We start from the raw sequence: 19989 nt of genomic DNA, 5'->3' as shown, positions 1-19989 counted from the left end.
TGAATGAAAGTGTAAATGGCACTGTGGCTGAATTCTCAGCACTTCTTCCACATTTCAGGCAACACACTGTTCCATTCCGTTTCCCCATTAAGATTTTCCTTGAGGGACGCTTGGGTGGCTCAGCGGTTGAGCGTCTGCCTTTGGCTCAGGACATGATCCTGGGATCAGGGATCGGGATCAAGTTCCCTATCGGGCTCCTTACGAGGAGCCTGCTTCTCCCTCTGCCTAGGTCTCTGCCTCTGTGTGTCTTTGATGAATAAATAAATAAAATCTTAAAAAACAGAAAAAAAGATTTTCCTTGAATTCAATTTAGCCAGATTTCAACCTGAATTAAAATGCCAGGAAACAGGGTATTATCTAAATTATGATTTGACTCGGATCTCATCAGCTCCCTCATGGAAAATCCCTTGACTCGAGCTCCTTTCACATCATTAGTAGTGTCAGGCCCCAAGACCTTCTTATGCATAGCCAAATCTATGTTGGCTCCAATGAAATAAATTTACAGTAAACAGAAACACTGCAGAGGCTCTGTACTTCAGCAGATGTGTGGAGATCTTTATTTCTGCTGTATGATCTAGCCTAGCTATGCTATCACAAACTCTACAGAGTATTACACTAGATGTAAACTCTTTGCTAAAAGATACAATTTTAGAAAATCTTCAACAACATGTATCTGTCTAGGAAAATCTTCCCAAACTACAGACAGTACCACTGATCTAGTGCAATAGTCATGGCAATGTGGTCTACCTATTCAGGGGTGTGAAAATGTGCAAAACTAGATAGATTTGTCTGTGCTGTGAGTTTATGTGTACAACTGTGAATGAATTCTAGAGATTATTTGGTAGGAATTCTCCAGTTAGAGAAGAGAAAATGGAGATTCAGAGAAGCCAAGCAATTTTCTCAAGGCGACAGAGTTAATAATAGGACTTATCCTAAATTCAAGTCTATCAATTCCTAGTCCAGCACTCTCTTCAGTGTAGTCGACTAACTCATTCAGTACTCGTTTCCTGCTCTATTCTTGAAATCACTTTCCAAATAGAAATCTCTACATCTCTTTATGTCAGTGTATAAATCTATATGCCTGCGTCAGTAAGCATGCATGTGAATGTCTACGTGTCCATCTGCAAGTATTTGTAAGGCTTATCACTAGGTGTTTTGTCCCTTCTTCTAGGGAAACTTCTAGGTAATTACAGTTCCTTGTGTCGGCACGAGCTATGAAGTCGGAAAAAAACTTTTTGAGTCAATCATTAACCAGCACATTTGGTCCTCTCTCCAATCAGCTCTATTCCTGGGTCTTCAGGAAATGGGGCAAAATAGTTAGGGTAGTAGCAGAGTCTCCCAGGGTCAAACTTGGTTCCAGAGCAGTGAAAGCACCTAGCAAAAAGACTAAGGGGCTGTGACAGATTAACAGCATGTGCTTCAGCTAACATGGACACCATCTTGGTTTTCAGCCTAATCATGTCCTATGTCCTATGATGTCAGCAAGAAAGGTAAGAACTTCTGTAGTCTAATATCCTAGAAAACCCAAAGAGAGACTTAGAATGTGTTTGGGGATCTATTCCACCAGATTGAGATAAAGCCAATCAGTACTCAGTAAGTGATGTTTTACAGTCATCCCACGTATTCTCTTGCTTCTAGGCAGGACTGTAACTTATTTCAACTCAGCTATTCCATGATGAGAAGTCTTTAGAGAATGCAATGTATTCTTCTGTCTTGTTCACGTAAATAACATTGAAAGTACTCTCATTATTAGATGACTTTCTTCACTACATGGTTTCATTATTATCAACATCTAAGACTCCCAAATTCATAACCCTCATGAGACATTGTCTTCTATTTTTAAGGTGGGCTGGAATGGCACCATTTGCTGCTCTCTGATAATTGTTTTTTAAAACACAGTTTTTCAAAGTGTCCAAACATTTCATCTCTAAAATTAGCTAATTAAAGTTAAGGCCAAAGAGCTCAAGGGGCAGCAGTAAGACATTTAACAGATGAGTACAACACCTTGTGAGTTATGTGCCAAAAAGCATAAATAAACTATGAGCTGTGGTTCCATGGAAACTTGAAGAGATATCTTGTTCAGGGTTACATTTAATAAATTTTCAAAAGTTTTAATATAACAAGTCAGATAAAATAAGAAGGGATAATAAGCAGCGTTTGAAAGAATGGACTGGTTAGTCTTTTCATTAACTTATTAATTTCACTTAACTCTATTTCACCTTTTTTCCCCTAAGTGTAATGGATTGGTACTCAGTTTTCTTCATGCTAGGTTAACTCCCATTTTAAAATCTTTTTAAAGATGCCTGGGTGGGGGATCCCTGGGTGGCGCAGCGGTTTGGCGCCTGCCTTTGGCCCAGGGCGCGATCCTGGAGACCCGGGATCGAGTCCCACATCAGGCTCCCGGTGCATGGAGCCTGCTTCTCCCTCTGCCTGTGTCTCTGCCTCTCTCTCTCTCTGTGACTATCATAAATAAATAAAAATTAAAAAATTTAAAAAAAAAAAAAAAAGATGCCTGGGTGGCTCAGCGGTTGAGAGTCTGCCTTCAGCTCAGGGTATGATACCGGTCTGGGTGTCGAGTCCCACATTGGGCTCCCTGTGAGGAGCCTGCTTCTCCCTCTGCCTACGTCTCTGCCTCTCTCTGTGTGTCTCATGAATAAATAAATAAAATCTTCTAAAAAAATATTTTCTTGACATTGTTTGATCTCTCCAATTGCCAGCTATATGAGAAGGCACTGCATTCTTTTGTATTCCCCTTTCCAATACCTGGAATTCTAAACAGTACCCAATAAATCGTAAATCTTGACCTTTTTTCTCCTTTTGTTTCCAGAACTCAGAGATAGCAACTGCCATGTGGAACAGCTGCCCAGGCTCTTCCCAAAGGATGTGAGAAGAATCAGGGATGTGCTCATGCAAGGTACGGAATGAGCCCTTCTTGAAAAATCACCTTACCATTCCAGAAAATCTTTACCTTTAAAAGATGCCTATCTCCCCCATTCCTAGCACAGATCTCAAATATCCTATTTTAAAGATATGTATCCCCTCAAGGGGCTTTCTGGAAACCAATTTTTAAATTAACAGTTATTACCTAAGGCATTTCTATATAAATCAAACTGCTGAGGGTGAAGAAATAGGAAGCAGTGCTCAACCCTCTCTGAAATGGAGAAAACAATCTATGAGCATTTCTCTGGGCTGAAATTACTGCAGTCACTGATCTTCATGAGACCCACAGCAGGAAGAAGGAAAGGCAGGGCTTGTATATTTAGGACCATAAACACATGTTGAGGAAGAAGTGAAATAAAAAAGAGAAGAAAATGGGACGCCTGGGTGGCTCAGCGGTTCAGCGTCTGCCTTCAGCTCAGGGCATGATCCTGGAGTCCCAGGATTGAGTCCCACGTCGGGCTCCTTGCATGGAGCCTGCTTCTCCCTCTGTCTGTGTCTCTGCCTCTCTCTCTGTGTCTCTCATGAATAGATAAATTAAATCTTTAATAAACAAAAAAGAGGAAGAAAGTACAGAGAAGGAGTTCTAACAGGGGTCATGATGGAAGTTGTTTAGTTGTATATGGTAATCTTAATTCAGATTAAGAACCAGCTTCATTGTTCTGTCTGGCTTTTTTCCTTTCAGAGGCTCAGGCAGAAGCCAAAAGGTCCACATTCATTCAAAACCAGACTGTGGCTACCCTGCAGTGCCTTGGCTCTAGGAGTAAAGTCAAAGTGAACCTTGTGTATTCAGAGAAAAGGTCAAAGACCAAGCATACTCTGAAGAACCTGAGAATCACTGCTGCTCCCTCCAGAAACAGCACTGACTCCCCAAATTGTCACTTAACCCCCACATCCAAGTTTCAGACTGGATTCCTTCTAACAGGCAAAGGTAAGACTGGAAAATGAGATGGAGGTAGGCACTGACTTTTAGTTGATATCCTTGAAGCCAGAGGGAGCTTAGTAATAGCTAAAGCCTCAAGGAAATGGATTATTCTCTCCTTGGGCAGATCTGTGTCTTCTCTGGAAATCATTTTTTTAGTTTCTATGGGCCCCTCTAACCCTGACATGCTGTGATTTTCATGTAATTTCCATTTCTGATGGGTCTTCTTTTATTTGAATTTTACTTATTTTGAATGCAGACAGTAAAATATTTAAACAGCACAGATTTAGAGTGAAAAGTCAGTCTCCCTCCTACTCCAATCTCTCAGTCCTCCAGAGTTCTCTAGGGAACCACTATTACCAACTTATTGCATTTTCTTCCTACTCTAAGCTTATATGGATGTGTAGAGCTTAATTTTTTTCCAGATTTTAGTTATGTGTGTGTGAGAGAGACAGCGCACACACAAGCAAGGGGAGGAGCAGGCAGAGGGAGAGGGAGAAGCAGGCTCCCCTATGTGGGGCTTGATTCCAGAACCCTGGGATCATGACCTAAACAAAGGAAGATGCTTAACCAACTGAGCCACTCAGGCACCCGGAGATGCCATAAATACTGTTTTGTACCTTGCTGCTTTTTTCCCCCATTTAACAATGTATATTTTAGGTTGTTGCATATCAATATATATAAAGTTGTCTTGTTCAAAAATTGTACAGTATTCCTTCATATGGCTGTACTATAATTTTATTTCCTGAAATAATCTCTAAGTCCTACATGGGGTTCGAGCTCACAACCTCAAGATCAAGAGTCATATGCTCTACCCCCTGAGCCAGCAAGATACCCATATTATAATTTATTCCACTAGTTCCCTATTGATGGATATTTTTGTTTCTAATCTTTTGTAAACACAAACAATATTGCAAGCAATGACCCTGTACATTCCTCTCTGTGTACCTGCAATTTATCAATCTGATAAATTCCAAGAAGCATCTTGCAGGTTTGCTGCATCAAAAGTTTGATAGCTACTGCTACATTACCTCCATCCCAGTGATTCCATTTTGCACTTCCACCCACACTGTGAGATGCCTGTTCCCCCTAAGCTGTTGGGCAATGGTTCTTGACATCAGCCTTAACTTTGTCTGCTTTGCCCTCCTTTCCTTCCTCTACCCATTCTTTCTGTCAAGGAGTTTTTTATTTTGGCAGTTTCTCTTTACATACAGGCAATCCCTTAGATGCTACTGCTGCACTACTGGAAATATAAAACTTGACACTTTGAGAAACTGAGGGTTCCCAATCAGAATAATGAGAAAAAAACTTTAAAAACTACAGTCTATTTAGAGGACTAGAGATTGGGAAATAAGTGGATAGATTATTGGGATATGGCCTACGTAAGTATACATCCTTTCATGATATGAATGTTTTCACTCCTTTTATTGTACTTTCTAAAGTTCATATGGTAAAAATTTGTGTGGGGAAAAAAAAAACCTCTTACTAAAATCTGAAAAAATTTTGATAGCATTTGGATGTTTTTGGTAATATTGAGTATTAATGTAAAGTAATTCAACCAGATTGTTTTCCTCCTAACATGTGACACACACACTCGCCTTGAATCATCCCCTTTGAAGCACCAATGGCAAGTGTCAATAATAGTGGACTGAGTCATTCTGGAGTCTAGAGCACTCTGTGCAGGGTGGATTTTTCTTGGATAGAGTGCATTGTAGGATTCTGGGATATTAGGGACGGACACTAGTTCTTAGAAATTTGGGACAAGGAAAACTAGGAGATTAAGAGGGCACAGGCATGCCAGAAATCAACCTAATTCAAAAATTTGCCCTGGGCATGTTTCTTCCTCCTTCCTTCATGACATGGCAGTTGGTTCCTAAATGCAGAATTTAAGCTAATACCCAGTACTACTTGAGTTGTGCAAAGAGCTTAAACGGATGTTTGTGGGCTAGTTTGCAGACCTAATCAACATTCATGATACATTTCTATGGAATAATGATGAATTCCAAACAACCAACTTATGCATGGACTTTTGAAATACCACCCCATTTATAAGTTTGAAACTGAGCATTCTGAATTTAAACTTACATTGAATACCAGGATGTGAGAAACACTAAGGTAGAAATAAAAATTAAATAAATGGTCAAATGTACAAAGTCATAAAAGAGACGCCCTCTGGGATGCCTGGGTGGCTCAGTGGTTGAGCGTCTGCTTTTGGCTTAGGGCATGATCCTGGAGTCCTGAGATCGAGTCCTGCATTAGGCTCTGCACAAGAAGCCTGATTCTCCCTCTGCCTATGTCTCTACCTCTCTCTCTCTCTCTCTTACGCATAAAAAAATAAAATCTTTTAAAAAAAGAGATGCCCTCTGAAATTACCACCCTACAGTTGACATCAGTCTGCACAAAAGGATGTCCCAGAAACAATCAGAAGAGAGTTTATGAAAATGTTCCCAGAGCTAAGTAGGAATTTGAAACTGGAAGGAAGATAATGTACTACAACACAGTCATCAGAAGATGTGGGTCATCATGGAATGTAGAAAAATGTCAGATGGAGACTATTTGTTACTGTTTATGGAATTGGGCCAATGAAAAGATCTTCTACTATAAATATCCTGAAATTTCTTTCTGGTGGACAATGATAACTCATTAGGTCTTTTTCACTTCTGGTATCATTTACACCATCCAATTCCTATTGCTCATATTCTATATTAATCTAGAATTTCTAATTAGATTTCAAAAGAACCTATATATTTATTTATTTTAAATATTTTATTTATTTATTCACAAGAGACACAGAGAGAGAGAGAGGCAGAGGGAGAAGCAGGCTCCCTGTGGGGAGCCTGATGTGGGACTCGATCCTGGGACTCTGGGATCATGCCCTGAGCCCAAGGGATGTTCAACCACTGAGCCACTCAGGCATCCCAAAAGAACTTATATGTTTAGAACTGGGTACCTAGGGATCCCTGGGTGGCGCGGCGGTTTGGCGCCTGCCTTTGGCCCAGGGCGCGATCCTGGAGACCCGGGATCGAATCCCACGTCGGGCTCCCGGTGCATGGAGCCTGCTTCTCCCTCTGCCTATGTCTCCGCCTCTCTCTCTCTCTCTCTCTCTCTCTGTGACTATCATAAATAAATAAAAATTAAAAAAAAAAAAAAACTGGGTACCTAGAAGAGAAAAATCCTACCTGATCCATTTGACAGATACATGCTCCTATATAGGTTTTTTAAAATGTCATTTTAGCATATAGATAAGGTTCCTTGGAATTTGATTAGTGTGAACTGATTCCTAAGGACTGTTTACCCCAGGTGAAACTGGAGTATAGAAGGGATAACATCAAACAAGTGTTTATTCTAATATTTATCATCTCTGACAAGTTACCTAATTTCTCTAATGCTCAGTTCCTACAGCTACAAATGAGATTTGACTAGATAATTTCATTCCAGATATGTAAAAGGAGGTTTAGATCTAAAGCACAAACTCAACAGCAATATGTAAGGCCTCTCAAATAAGCTCTTTTGACCTGCTAGTATTATTACAGAATAATCGACAAGGGAGATTTCCATTTAAATATAATGTACTCAATGTTCTTTATTTGAAATAAATTATTTCGTAATAAAGCAAAGCATCATCTGCTAAGTTATCCATTTCATAGATTTGGAGTTTGTATATCTCCTGAAAGGGGGGTTATTCTTGCTCAAATATCTTTAGCCAAAGAAAAAATAATATTGCGATTCCATCATCACTGGGAATGGAGTGCTTGTATTTACAGATGTGCTCCACCTTAATGCTCAGTTACCTAGCAGATGAGACCTAAACAAGCTGACAACATAGATGGACATTAATTTCAAAGCTTAGGCAGAACTGAAAATACACTGACAGATGAAGCCTATTAAGGAAACTTTGAAACAGTGGCTCCCAGGAGGTGGGAAGACATGCCACATTGAAATACCATTATCCCCGTGGCTAGAGGGCACAGTTCTACTAGAGGATCATGAGGTTCTTCCTTCTCTTTCAATCATAATATCACTTGGTGTGCAGTGTTTTCATACCTGCTTCCTCATTTTTATTTGTTTCTGATCTTTCCATTACCCCCGTGAAATAGGTAGACCAAGAATTACTTTGTTAGAATCATCTTACAGGTAAGGAAACCAAAACACAGAACCTATGTGACTTCTCCAAAGTGAGATATGTTTATCTTCCGTCTCATCTGTCTCAGAAACACATACGTTATCACTTCAGAGAACTGATTGGCACCATCCTGGAAATATTTCATATAATACCCTTGTTTTTCCTCTTGAACCTTCTGGCTCTCTGTCTCTGCCTGTCTTTGCCAAAACCGTCTTCCTGATTAAACTGAAAGCAGGGACTTTTCCTTCCTCTGTAATTTTATGCAGTGCCTGGTCCTGTGGCCATTGGCCTCTGAAGTCAAGATCATTTTCACATGGACTTAATAAAGACTTGGGAAAGTAATTTAGAAAAGTCAAATAAGACTTACAGACCTTACTTAATTTAATAAGCAATGATAAGAGACCATTAGAAACAAAATAGGAACCAGTGTCCGAATTGGATTAGGTCAATTCTGGAGCCAAGTGAAGTTAGTTAGTTAGCCTGAATCCAATTGTATCTCAACACTTCCATAGCTGGTTTGAGTCACCATCATCTTTCATTAGGATTTCTGCAATAGCTTCCTAACATGTTTCTCTATTTTGACCCTTGCCCTCCCTGCAGTCTATTTCTAATACAGCAATCCAGTGATCCTTGCAATCCAGTGATCCTTTCAAAACAAAGCCATCCATCACTCCTCTGCTCAAAACCTTGGATTGAATCCCCATTTCAATCAGAACAAAAAAGCCAAAGTCCTTACACTAGCCTACAAGGCTCCTAATATAGGCCCCTTTTTTTTTTTTTTTTTAGAACTTTCCTCATCTCCTACTACCCTGTGCTCACTCCATTCCAGTCTCACTGGCCTCCTTGCTTTTCCTTTAAAACAATAACATGTCAGACACATTCACTCTGCCTCAGGGCATTTACTCTCACTGCCCCTTCTGCCTAGATCACTGCTTTCCCAGGTGTGTGCTTAACTAATCCCTCACCTCCTTCAAGCCTTGGCTCACTTCTCGTTTTCTCAAGGACACCAGCTTGTATTGCAGGTTGCCCAGCCACTGCCCATTTACACCCCCAGACTCTGTTCTCTACCCTTGCTCTGCTTTTAGTTTTGTTTTGTTTTGGTTTTTTTAGTAGCACTTACCCCCTTCTAACTAGATAATTGACTGCATAGAAATAAGGGTTTTGTCAGGTAAAATAAAGGCAGGATGAAGTTTTCACAGTTTTTTTCATTGTTTCTTTCTTGTTTTTTAGCTTTTTTACCAGGGATCTCCCAATGTAAGGTCTATGCAGTGAGGAAGGCTGCATCAGAGACTTTTCCCACCACCACCACCTCCATAACTCCTGGGGAAAAAGGAGGTGAGAAAACTACAAGTACTGATGATTTTTCTAGCACTTAGAAACAAGGTACAAAAGAAGTAGGAGTGAGACAAAAACAGCAAGAAAAAGAAACACTTTTAGCCCAACCATTAGTTTGGGTTTTCTAGGATTTTCTGGGAGGTTGAGAAATTACATGAATTTTACATCAGAGAATCACTCCATTTCTTATGGGGAAAAAAAAAAAAAAAACAGCTTCTCTAGAGAAGGGCCCAGAAGTTTGTAGTTTGACACTGTTAATTCTATTTTATCTCCACACAAGGGAACTTGTAGCCAGTTTTGGGGCCAGCCATTGCATGCACAGGTGGACAACATTTAAACACTAAGCATCATTACACTGAAGACAACTACTAAGTGCGTGTTTTCATCTGCACTGTTTTAAGGAAATGGCTCTCCCTAAATTGGCCAGGACTCAAATTCTGTAATATTCCAGTTTAGGTCACATCTCAGTTCCAATGGGAGAAGCAACTATAAGATTAGTAATAACAAGAAGCATATGAGCCATTTGTCCCCAGTTTTGCCTTTTGACCCAAAAGAAATGCTAGTTCACTGTTGTTCCTCCTACTCCCCACTAGCGAAGGTGATTTTCTGATCCCATACAGTGTGTCTGAGCACAAAAGGAGACATCTTGAGAGGCTGCTGGTGAAAGAAAAGTTCAGAACTCCTCACGTAACCCCTGCTTCCTGAAAGCAAAGCAAGAATCATTCCTGTTTGATCATGGCAAATCCCAAATCCCAGGGAAGGTGATGCATTAAGAAGAGGCTACAAAGGAAGTTAGAGCAGAGCCCATGATGGCCATCCCACTCCTGACTCAGTCTGAATTGGAAATTCAGCCTATTGCCTCTGCATCAGACTGTGCCCCTATTAGTCTGGGAAGCTAAAAGAACTTCAGGTTAGAGGATCAATCTCTTCCTCTCTCAAGTTCTCTCTTTTCCCTCTTCTACTCCTCTCCTTTTAGACACAGATGAGAACCTAAAGAAGAGGCAGAAATGGAGCATTGTGGTCAAATTTCTGATTGCTGTCACCCTGTTGCTCAGTGGAGTCACCATCATAGTGTTTGTCATTTTTGAAGTCCCATGCCTTGTAAGTTGGTTGGTGTACTGGGTCCCTGGACTTGATCTATAAAGACTTTCTCCTGGTGGGGCCTCAGTGGCTCAGTCGGTTAAGCATCTGACTCTTGATCTCAGCTTAGGTCTTGATCTCAGGGTCATGAGTTCAAACCCCACATTAGGCTCCATGTTGGGTATGGAGCCTACTTTAATAAAATGTTTGACAGAGATTTTTTAAAAAGATTTTATTTGAGACAGAGAAAGAGCATGAGAGAGAGTATGAATGGGGTAGGGGGCTGGGACAGAGGGAGAGGGAGAAGTGGCCTCCTCGCCGAGCAGGAAGCCTGATGTGAGGCTTGATCCCAGGACCCAGGACCTGAGCCAAAGGCAGATGTTGGCTCCCCCAAATGTTTGTAAACACTTTCTTCTGTTCCAGAGGCAGGCTCACATTATAAAAAAAGCATAGACTTTGGAGTTTGGTTAGAACTGCCTCTCACAAGCTGAGTAGCCTTGAGAAAGTTGCTTCACTTCTCCAACATCAGTTGGCTCATCTGTAAAATGGGACTAATGATATTTACCTCTCATGGTGTTTAGGAAAGTTAATTAAGATCCTGTGTGAAAAGCACCCGGCACATAGGAGGTGCTTGCTAAATGCAAGCTCCTTCCTTCTGCTGTACTTGGGCATTTTCTAGGGAGGATAGATCCAATGAGAGATGGTTTTCTTTAAAAAAGATGATTTTCTTTAAATGGCCTGACAGGAGGTTTGGAAGGAAACCAAATGCATACCAGCCACCTGAAATTAATACCAGTCACTTTTTCTGTTCAGAGCTAATGCCGGGGAGCCAGAGTGCTATGCCAATGCCAGCAGTTGTGGAGAAGGCAAAGGAAGGAAGGCCAGCAACCTGGGGCTGCTGAATCCCAGCTTGAGTCTCAGCCCAAGAAGGCAAGTGGTCTCTGTATGGTTTATGTCATTTGCTTGGAGAAAATGAGGTTAATATAGAAGTGCTGGGAGACAGGGAGTTGCTTCAGTTGTAAAGTAAATGTTGGTGTTTCTTTTATGTGTCAGGAAATAGGTAGGTATTTGTAGTACTGTTGTATTTTCCTAACATCAGCCCAGCCATAACATAATACGCTATCTATTGAAAATATATTATTTCTAAGACCCAGATACAATCAATCAGAATGTCTAGAGTGAGGCCAGGAATTTTTTTTTTTAAGATTTTATTTATGTATTCATGAGAGTAACAGAGAAAGGCAGAGCACATGCAGAGGGAGAAGCAGGCTCCATACAGGGAGCCCGATGCGGGACTTGATCCCGGGACTCCAAGATCATGCCCTGGGCCGAAGGCAGGCACTAAACTGCTGAGCCACCCAGGGATCCCCTTGGAATCTTATTCTTAAGATTTTTAACAAATTCCCTAAGTAGAGGTGGATTTACTGTGAAATTAATGAAGCTTAAACTTCAAGATCCATGGGACTTGTATAAAGCTTGTATCTAATTTTGTATTTTTAAAATTTGTGTTCTTTTTCTAAAAAAAGGATACCACCAAATTTAAGAGTTCAGAACCCACAGTATATGTATCCATTCCTGCCTCTAGGTAACTCTTATATTCAACAAAGTTTAGGAATCCCTGCACTGAAAAGTTCGAATACATGGCAAAGTAGCTTCTTTCCTCCTGGCTTGGGCTTCCTGACAGCATCATAAAGCTCATACTGTCTTTTGGTGTCTAAAACTATTTCAGCATGGCTGTTTTAAATCCAGTTTCCCGGGATCCCTGGGTGGCGCAGCGGTTTGGCGCCTGCCTTTGGCCCAGGGCGCGATCCTGGAGACCCGGGATCGAATCCCATATCGGGCTCCCAGTGCATGGAGCCTGCTTCTCCCTCTGCCTGTGTCTCTGCCTCTCTCTCTCTCTGTGTGACCATCATAAATAAAGAAAAAATTTAAAAAATAAAAAAATAAAAAAAATAAATAAATAAATCCAGTTTCCCCATCAGAACTGGACTCAGCCTTTTTTTTTTTTTTTTAAAGATTTTATTTATTTATTCATGAGAGACACAGAGAGAGAGAGATGCAGAGACACAGGCAGACAGAGAAGCAGACCCCATGCAGGAAGCCTCTTGTGGGACTCGATCCCGGGACTCCAGGATCATGCTCTGGGCCAAAGGCAGGCGCTCAACTGCTGAGCCACCCAGGCATCCCAAAATAAAAATAAAATTAAAAAGGAATCCACTTTTGTAGAATTATAGCATTGAGAATGGGTCTCAAAGATTATCTAGTCTAGAATGGTATACATGTCACTACTCTATGTTGGCTGCACATATCAATAATCAAGCACAGTGCACTAGAAGCTGAAAAAGTTTTGGACATCTAACACAGCATAGCGATTATAGTCAACAATACTGTATTATATACTTCAAAAGTGTTAAGAGACTAGATCTTAAATATTCTTGCCATAAAAAGAACTGATAATTATTATGACAAGACATGTTAGGGTGGTAATCATATTACAATATTTAAACGTATGCAGTTGGGCATCTGGGTGGCTCAGTTGGTTAAGTGTCTGCCTTTGGCTCAGATCATATCTCAGGGTCCTGGGATGGAGAACCTGCATCAGGCTCCCTGCTCAGTAGGGAGTCCACTTATCCCTCTGCCTGCCCGCCACTCATGCTCTCTCACTCTCTCAAATAAAACTTAAAAAACATATATATGCAGTAACATACTCAAACTTACACAATGTTATACGTAATTATATCTTAATCTTTAAAGCTGAAACACAGCTTTCTATCCAGCCATGGCACCAGAGCATTTCTTATCACAGTGCTTCAGGTACCCAATGCCAACTTAGTTGTCATCTCTGGTTTAGGTTAGTATTTTCTATAATCCAGTTTCTGCTAATATTGGATATGAGCTCATGTAAAGTAGCACTATTTAATAATAGGATGTATGTTTAGTTATTTACTCCAATCTGCATTATCATTTCTACTGAACACTAGAAGTAGGCCTGAAGGGGAATAAATAGTCCAGAGTTAGAGGTAACCATATAGTACCAACACTGATTGCACTCCTCCCATCAACAAAATAAGCTATTAAATGGTAAAGGTATTAACAAGGAAAAAAAAAAAAAGCAATTTTATAGACATTATCTCATCTGAGCCTCACAAAAACTGTGGGAGGTAGCTAGAGCAGGTATCCACATGTTATTGATACTTAAACTAAAGCTCAGAGAGGTTGTGTGACATACAGCTGGTAGAAATAGAATCGAAATCCAAGTCTCTTATTCTTACGCTGAAATTTTACTGAAAGCCTTATATGCACCAAATTCACTACCTTTAAGAGGGTCACAGTCTTAAAAAAAAAAAAAAAAAAGAGGGTCACAGTCTATGTTCACAATAGTGAACACAGAAAATCAGATGGGGGACATGGAATCCGTTATACTGAGAGGAGAATGGGATTAGTAAAAAATATTTGGACCACAGAGACTCAGATCTCTCTTTTCAAACAGCGAGATTGTGTGGGTCTGACTCGAGAAAATGAAGTAGAATCCCTGTGCATCTGGGATCCAAAGTAGCTGCATACCCAGAGCCTCTTCCACTCAGGGCAAACAGGTCAAGCAAGGGGTGGATGGGCCCCTATAATGGGTTATAGGCTCCAACCAATTGTAGGTTCTCATGCATAAATAACTGCACCTTGCTGATACTTTCTCAGTGTAAATACAATAACTTTTCCTAGAATTACTGGGTAACAAAGAGGCAAAATGATGTGTACTTGGAATTAAATGCGGTCTTATACTAAACCATCTCTTTGTTGGTACATGAAGGAACGCCCATTTGCATCCTTTATCGCTCATTTCTTTTCAATCCCTAGATTGGACAAGATGCTCCCAACTCATCAAACCCAAAAAAAGCTGCAGGGATCACTATCATCCACGACACATACTTCTGAAAAGCTCTTTTCTGCTTCACACATTGAATGAAGTTACTGCACTGTCTTCTCCCTATTATTAACCAATACTGGCAAGTTCTTGCAAATTCACTCATATCTTCAGCAGAGACATTACAATCAAATTGTAATGCCAGGTCAACAAAGGGAGAGCCTGGGCTTAGCAGTCAGATTTACCCTCATACCATTACTACTGTCTTAACCACAAGTCTCTGAGATTCATTTCGTACATCCACAAAAAAAGGGTATCTTTTCATCCCATCAAATGAGAACAAAAAGTATTCCCTCTGAGCACAATGGACCTATGGCTCTCTTTGACAGAAGTTTTAAACATGGCCTCCAAGTGGCAAAGTAGCCACTAGTATGGCACAGTTTACCAACTCCTCTATTATCCTCACAGCTCATTGCATGCTCACTGGGTCAACTGGTTTAGGGGGGGGTTTTCTGTTTTCCCAGGCTGATGTTCATAGGGTTTTATAATTTAGCCTCTGCTGTATATGGAGCTAGCTACACACTGGTGAGGGGAACGTGACCCTAAGCATTCCAGAAGTCTTCTTCTAAGTCATCCCCAAGGGGCTTAGGGACTGCATACAAATAGGACACACATGAGGTTTCCTGATAATCCACAACTTTTCATGTGGGCCTGACACTATATCCTAAACCATAATGCTGAGCTGTGTACATTTTGAACAAGGATTCCAGAGAAAAATGATTATGATCTTTCTTACAAAGGCACAGCTTTCAATCAAGTCTGACCTGACCAGTAAGTCTGGTGAGGAAGCAGAAATAGCTGATGTTAAAGGGAAAAGGCTAAAAAAAGGGAATGGCAGGAGGGATACAACTGCTGTCCTGCTTCTATTATAAGAATCTTGAAATCCTTCCATTTCATTTTGGCAAAATGTACCTGTTACTAAGTAATTCTATTTTCTTTCTTCTCTGGTAAAAACCACATACAAATTGTATCCTTCTCTTTCACTTCAGGCACTGTCCAAAAAAGTGATTCTCAAAACTATACCAACAGAGGAAAATATCTCACCTCAAGCCCTGATTTATTATTCAAGCTGATCCTGGAAGAGATGGAACAGATAACAAAGCATGGAAGAGATAGTTTTGAAAATACAGTAGGTGGAGAGGACAGACCACTGGGGCTGCCATTTGGATAAACGATTATTATTTGCACCCCACACTGATTCACAACATCACCTCCAGTTTATCCTGCCATCTGTGACTCAGTCTAACCACAAGACGGGAGGGCGGGGAGAAGCTTGCTTCTTCCCAAGACCACTAGGGAGGATGATTAAAAATATTCTATAGTTAGGAGTTCTTAATCTAGGACTGATGCTCACATTCATCCCCACCCTTCCCCGCCTCACCCACCACAGCATGTTCTTTAATCCAGAAACATGAGGTTCCCCAGGAGACCAAAGCTGTGGCAAAGTTTACATTTCTTAAATCTTCTGCAAGAGTGTAATTTGGGTAACATTTGTACTGACTATAAAAATTCACTGACGGAATCAGAATTGTTTATTTTGTTTCGTGGACTTGTTTCCTCTGACAAAGCAAGGCTCCTCTGAGAATTTTCTGACTCCCTAATTAGTTAACAGTTTTGAATTCCATATTCTCATACCAGTAGGGATCTTTGAAAACTGAGAGATGAGAGATAGCAGAAGAGAAGGGAGAACTCTCACGTGGACTTTGGGATGTGAACTTAAGTCTGCAGATCCCTTCACAGCAAGGCACAATTCTCCCTGTCACTCAGTTATAGTCTCAACTTGATAAAATACTGTTTCTAAGGAGTGCCAATTATTCTTCTGGGAAATGACAAGCCAGCGAGATTTTTATTGCAAATCCATTCTCATTAAGTTACCATACTTTATGTCTTTGATTATTAAAGTATATTCTCACTATAACAATTTTTAGGAAATGCTGGAAGGTACAAAGAGTAAGTGAAAACACAAGAAAGAAATTATACCTAATCCTCCCTCCCAGAGATAACCATTGAATAAATAAAATCTTTTATTTATTTATTTTAATATTTATTTTAATATTTATTTATTTTAATATTTATTTATTTACTCATGAGAGACACACAGAGAGGCAGAGAGCTAGGCAGAGGGAGAAGCAGGCTCCATGCAGGGAGCCTAATGAGGGACTTGATCCCTGGACCCCAGGATCATGCCCTGAGCCAAAGGTACACGCTCAATCACTGAGCCACCCAGGCGTCCCATAAATAAAACTTTAAAAAAAAAAAAAAAAAGTAACCTCTACACCCAACATAGGGCTCAAATTCATGATCCCAAGATCAAGAGTCACATGTTCTAATGACTGAGCCAGCCAGGCACCTTACTTGGCACAAGTATTAAGTTGTGTTTTTTGTTTTTTTTTTTTTTTTAATTTTTATTTATTTGTAATCGTCACAGAGAGAGAGAGAGAATGAGGCAGAGACACAGGCAGAGGGAGAAGCAGGCTCCATGCACCGGAAGCCCGACGTGGGATTTGATCCCGGGTCTCCAGGATCGCGCCCTGGGCCAAAGGCAGGCGCCAAACCACTGCGCCACCCAGGGATCCCTAAGTTGTGTTTTTTTTCAAGTCTTACAGTTGAGAAGACTGGAAGTCACTCTACCTTTTGAAGGACTTGAGTCATCCCAAAACTTTCTGATAGGCCCAAAGATTAAGGTGGGTAATTGCTTAGGACAGAAAAGGCACATTCCCAGAAACGTCTAATTTAAACTTTTAAAGATATTGCTGAATCACATTAATAATTGCAATTGTGTTAAAAGCATAACTTTCTTCAATATAAAGACTTAAAATATACAACAATTTTATATCTTTATGTTGCCATTTCTTCATTTTTAACCCGTGATTCATTTACACACCTGTGATCTCAAAAATCAAAGTGACCTCTGAACCTCTGAAAGGCCTAAGCAGGCGATTAGCCTCTCTCCTTTTCTGGGTTACTAATCAGAGAGAGACTTACGGATGGTTCTATCCTAATCATTCTCTACCCCCATCCTTCTTATTTTATTGTATCTTTGAGCAGTGTTCAACAGATTCTGACCCAAAGCACTTTTCCTATGTTTACACCCAGAAATAGTCCTTTTCCAAAGGAGAGTTGTTATATGTACTTATGAGTAGAAGCTAGGAACCCTTCTTTTTTCTTTACCTTGGACCAGTTTACAGTCTTACAGCCCCTCCTCCCCTCACTCTCAGATCCTCCATTTCTGTATCTACACTTCCCCTCCACTCTCAGAAAGGATTCTATTTCTGGAGTTCACCCATGCTGCTCCATGTTGCTATTTATCTTTTACTGTATACTACCTAGTTCTTATGCTTGAAGCCTGTAGTTGCTGTGTTAATTTGAATTTATCTGTATTACTCTGAATCAAAGCACCATATGCATAGCAAATACTCAAAAGATATGTTGATAATGTCACTCCACTAAATGGATAGCTGAGGGTAGCATAACTGACTTCCTAGAAGAAAATGAAGTAATCTTTATTTTAAATCAAAGCTGCTATTGGTTACCAGGTAAATGCAAACCAAAGAGAGACCATCCTGGAATTGTTGCTAATACTTGAATTCATCTCTCTGGACTTATATTTTTTTGTCATATTTCTTTATCCTTTCATCTTTCTCTTCCTGTTCCTTATTCTAACACTTTCCTTTTTCCTTCTTTTCCTTTTACATATTCAGTGACGTGACTTACAAGTCATCTAATAACAGAAATTTCCCTTAACTGGAATTCCTAGAGAACTTGGATCCATGTCAATAGTTAGATTTCAGGTCCCCAAAGCCTTTTTTCTAACTAACCTCCACTCATCTGGTAGAGTGTAGCAACAGGTAGATCTTGGGCTGAAATATACGTTTACCAGAATCTTGTGAATTTGCGCCACCCAGTGGCCAAAGTCACTAACTTCATCCTCTGAAAAAAGTGGGCACAAAAAAAGTAAAATAAGCAAATGTAAACAAATGTGAGGTCCATATGTATTATTGCTCCAAAGGGAAAAAATTCATAACCACAAAATTATGGCCTACTTTAAGTCTCTTTTCTAAGATTTAAAGTAGGATAGAGAAGGATATGTTCAGAGGTATAGTGTCAGTGTCACGGTCTCCACAGAATAAGATGATATCCCAAAGACTCTCCAAGGATTTATTCAGGTCACTACTGCTCTCTAACGTACTGGAAAAGAAGAATAAACAGTGCAGACTATACTATAAAATCCTTATTGCCCTCTAGAAGAAATAAATATTCAATAGAAGAAATACTTCTCAATCTGAAGCCTTATAAACTATACATATAATAATACCAGAAAGCAGTTTATTTCTTTAACAAAGAATTTTCTTAGCAGGTGCCTGGGTGGCTCAGTCAGGTAAGCATACAACTCTTGATCTCAGCTCAGGTTTGTTTTTTAAAGATTTTATTTATTTATTTATTTGAGAGAAGGGGGCAGAGAGCACAGAGGGAGAGAAGCAGACTCCTCACAGAGCAGAGAGCCCGATGCAGGAATTGATCCTAGAACCCCAAGATCATGACCTGAGCCAAAGGCAGATGCTTAACCAACTGAGCCACCCAGGCACCCTCAGCTCAGGTCTTGATCTCAGGGTTCTAAGTTCAAGCCTTGCATTGGGGTCCACACTGAGCATGGAGACTAGTTAAAAAAAATATTAAAATGAATTTTTTAAAGACATGTCTATGTCTAGGACATGTGACAAGGAATAGAATTCATGGGTTGTAGGATACATATATCTTCAACTTTGCTAGATCGCATATGGTTCTCTAAAGTGGCTGTACCAAATACGTTCCCACCAGCAGTAAAGTACTATTCCACTATCTCCCTAACTTAAAAATCTCAGACTTTAAAATTTTTGCCAATCTTACTGCTATGAAGTAGTGTGTCATTGTTGTCCTTCTGTATATTTTCCTGCTTCATAGTGAGATTGAGTATCCTTCCATATATTTGCACTCAGGTTTTCTCTTGCTTGCTTATATCCTCCCCCCCCTCCTTTTTAAAAGATTTTTAATTTATTTACTCATGAGAGACAGAGAGAGAGAAAGGGGCAGAGACATAGGCAGAGGGAGAAACAGGTTCCATGCAGGGAGCCCGATGTGGGACTCAATCCTGGGACCCCAGGATCACACTCCGAACCAAGGGCAGACACTCAACCACTGAGCCACCCAGGTGTCCCACCTTCCCCCTTTTGGGTTGTTATTTTTTTTTTCTAAGATTTTATTTTTAAGTAATCTACTCCCAACATGGGGCTCAAACTCACAACCTCAAGATCAAGAGTTCCATGCTCTACTGACTAAGCCAGCCAGGAGCCCCCATTAGTCTTCTTTTACAGTTACAGAAGTCTGTATTCTTGACTATATTCTTGGACACTAATCCTTTGTCTGTGAAACATGTTACAATCAAAAGTGTATTTCTAAGATATTATTCCCCAACGTGCAGTTTTATACATTAAAAAAAAAAAAATCATCAGGCTCTGAAGCTCCAGGAATCCTATTTAGCTCCAAGAATTGGTTTTGACTTTGCCTTCTATAGCTGCATTTAAAAAGCTGTTTGAGGGCAGCCCGGGTGGTTCAGCAGTTTAGTGCTACCTTCAGCCCACGGCCTGATCCTGGAGACCTGGGATCGAGTCCCATGTCAGGCTCCTTGCATGTAGC

The 19989-nt window shown here is 40.3% G+C and overlaps 2 protein-coding genes across 11 annotated transcripts in view; one reads left to right on the top strand and one right to left on the bottom strand.

Moving 5' to 3' along the window:
- Positions 1 to 15055, top strand: part of C16H17orf78 (chromosome 16 C17orf78 homolog) — a 47956-nt gene extending 32901 nt beyond the window's left edge. Inside the window, 6 exon segments of the mRNA XM_072779622.1 lie at positions 2828 to 2914; positions 3623 to 3868; positions 9213 to 9317; positions 10294 to 10418; positions 11211 to 11327; positions 14250 to 15055. Coding sequence (XP_072635723.1) covers positions 2828 to 2914; positions 3623 to 3868; positions 9213 to 9317; positions 10294 to 10418; positions 11211 to 11327; positions 14250 to 14327 — 758 coding nt within the window. The 3' untranslated portion in view covers positions 14328 to 15055.
- ACACA (acetyl-CoA carboxylase alpha) overlaps positions 1 to 19989 on the bottom strand; it is a 284702-nt gene that overhangs the window by 250692 nt on the left and 14021 nt on the right. The window lies entirely within an intron of this gene.

The sequence above is a fragment of the Canis lupus genome, chromosome 16 (genome assembly GCF_048164855.1).
Source record: "Canis lupus baileyi chromosome 16, mCanLup2.hap1, whole genome shotgun sequence".
In the NCBI taxonomy this organism is placed as follows: Eukaryota; Metazoa; Chordata; class Mammalia; order Carnivora; family Canidae; genus Canis; species Canis lupus.
This window is presented reverse-complemented; position numbering and strand designations above follow the sequence as displayed.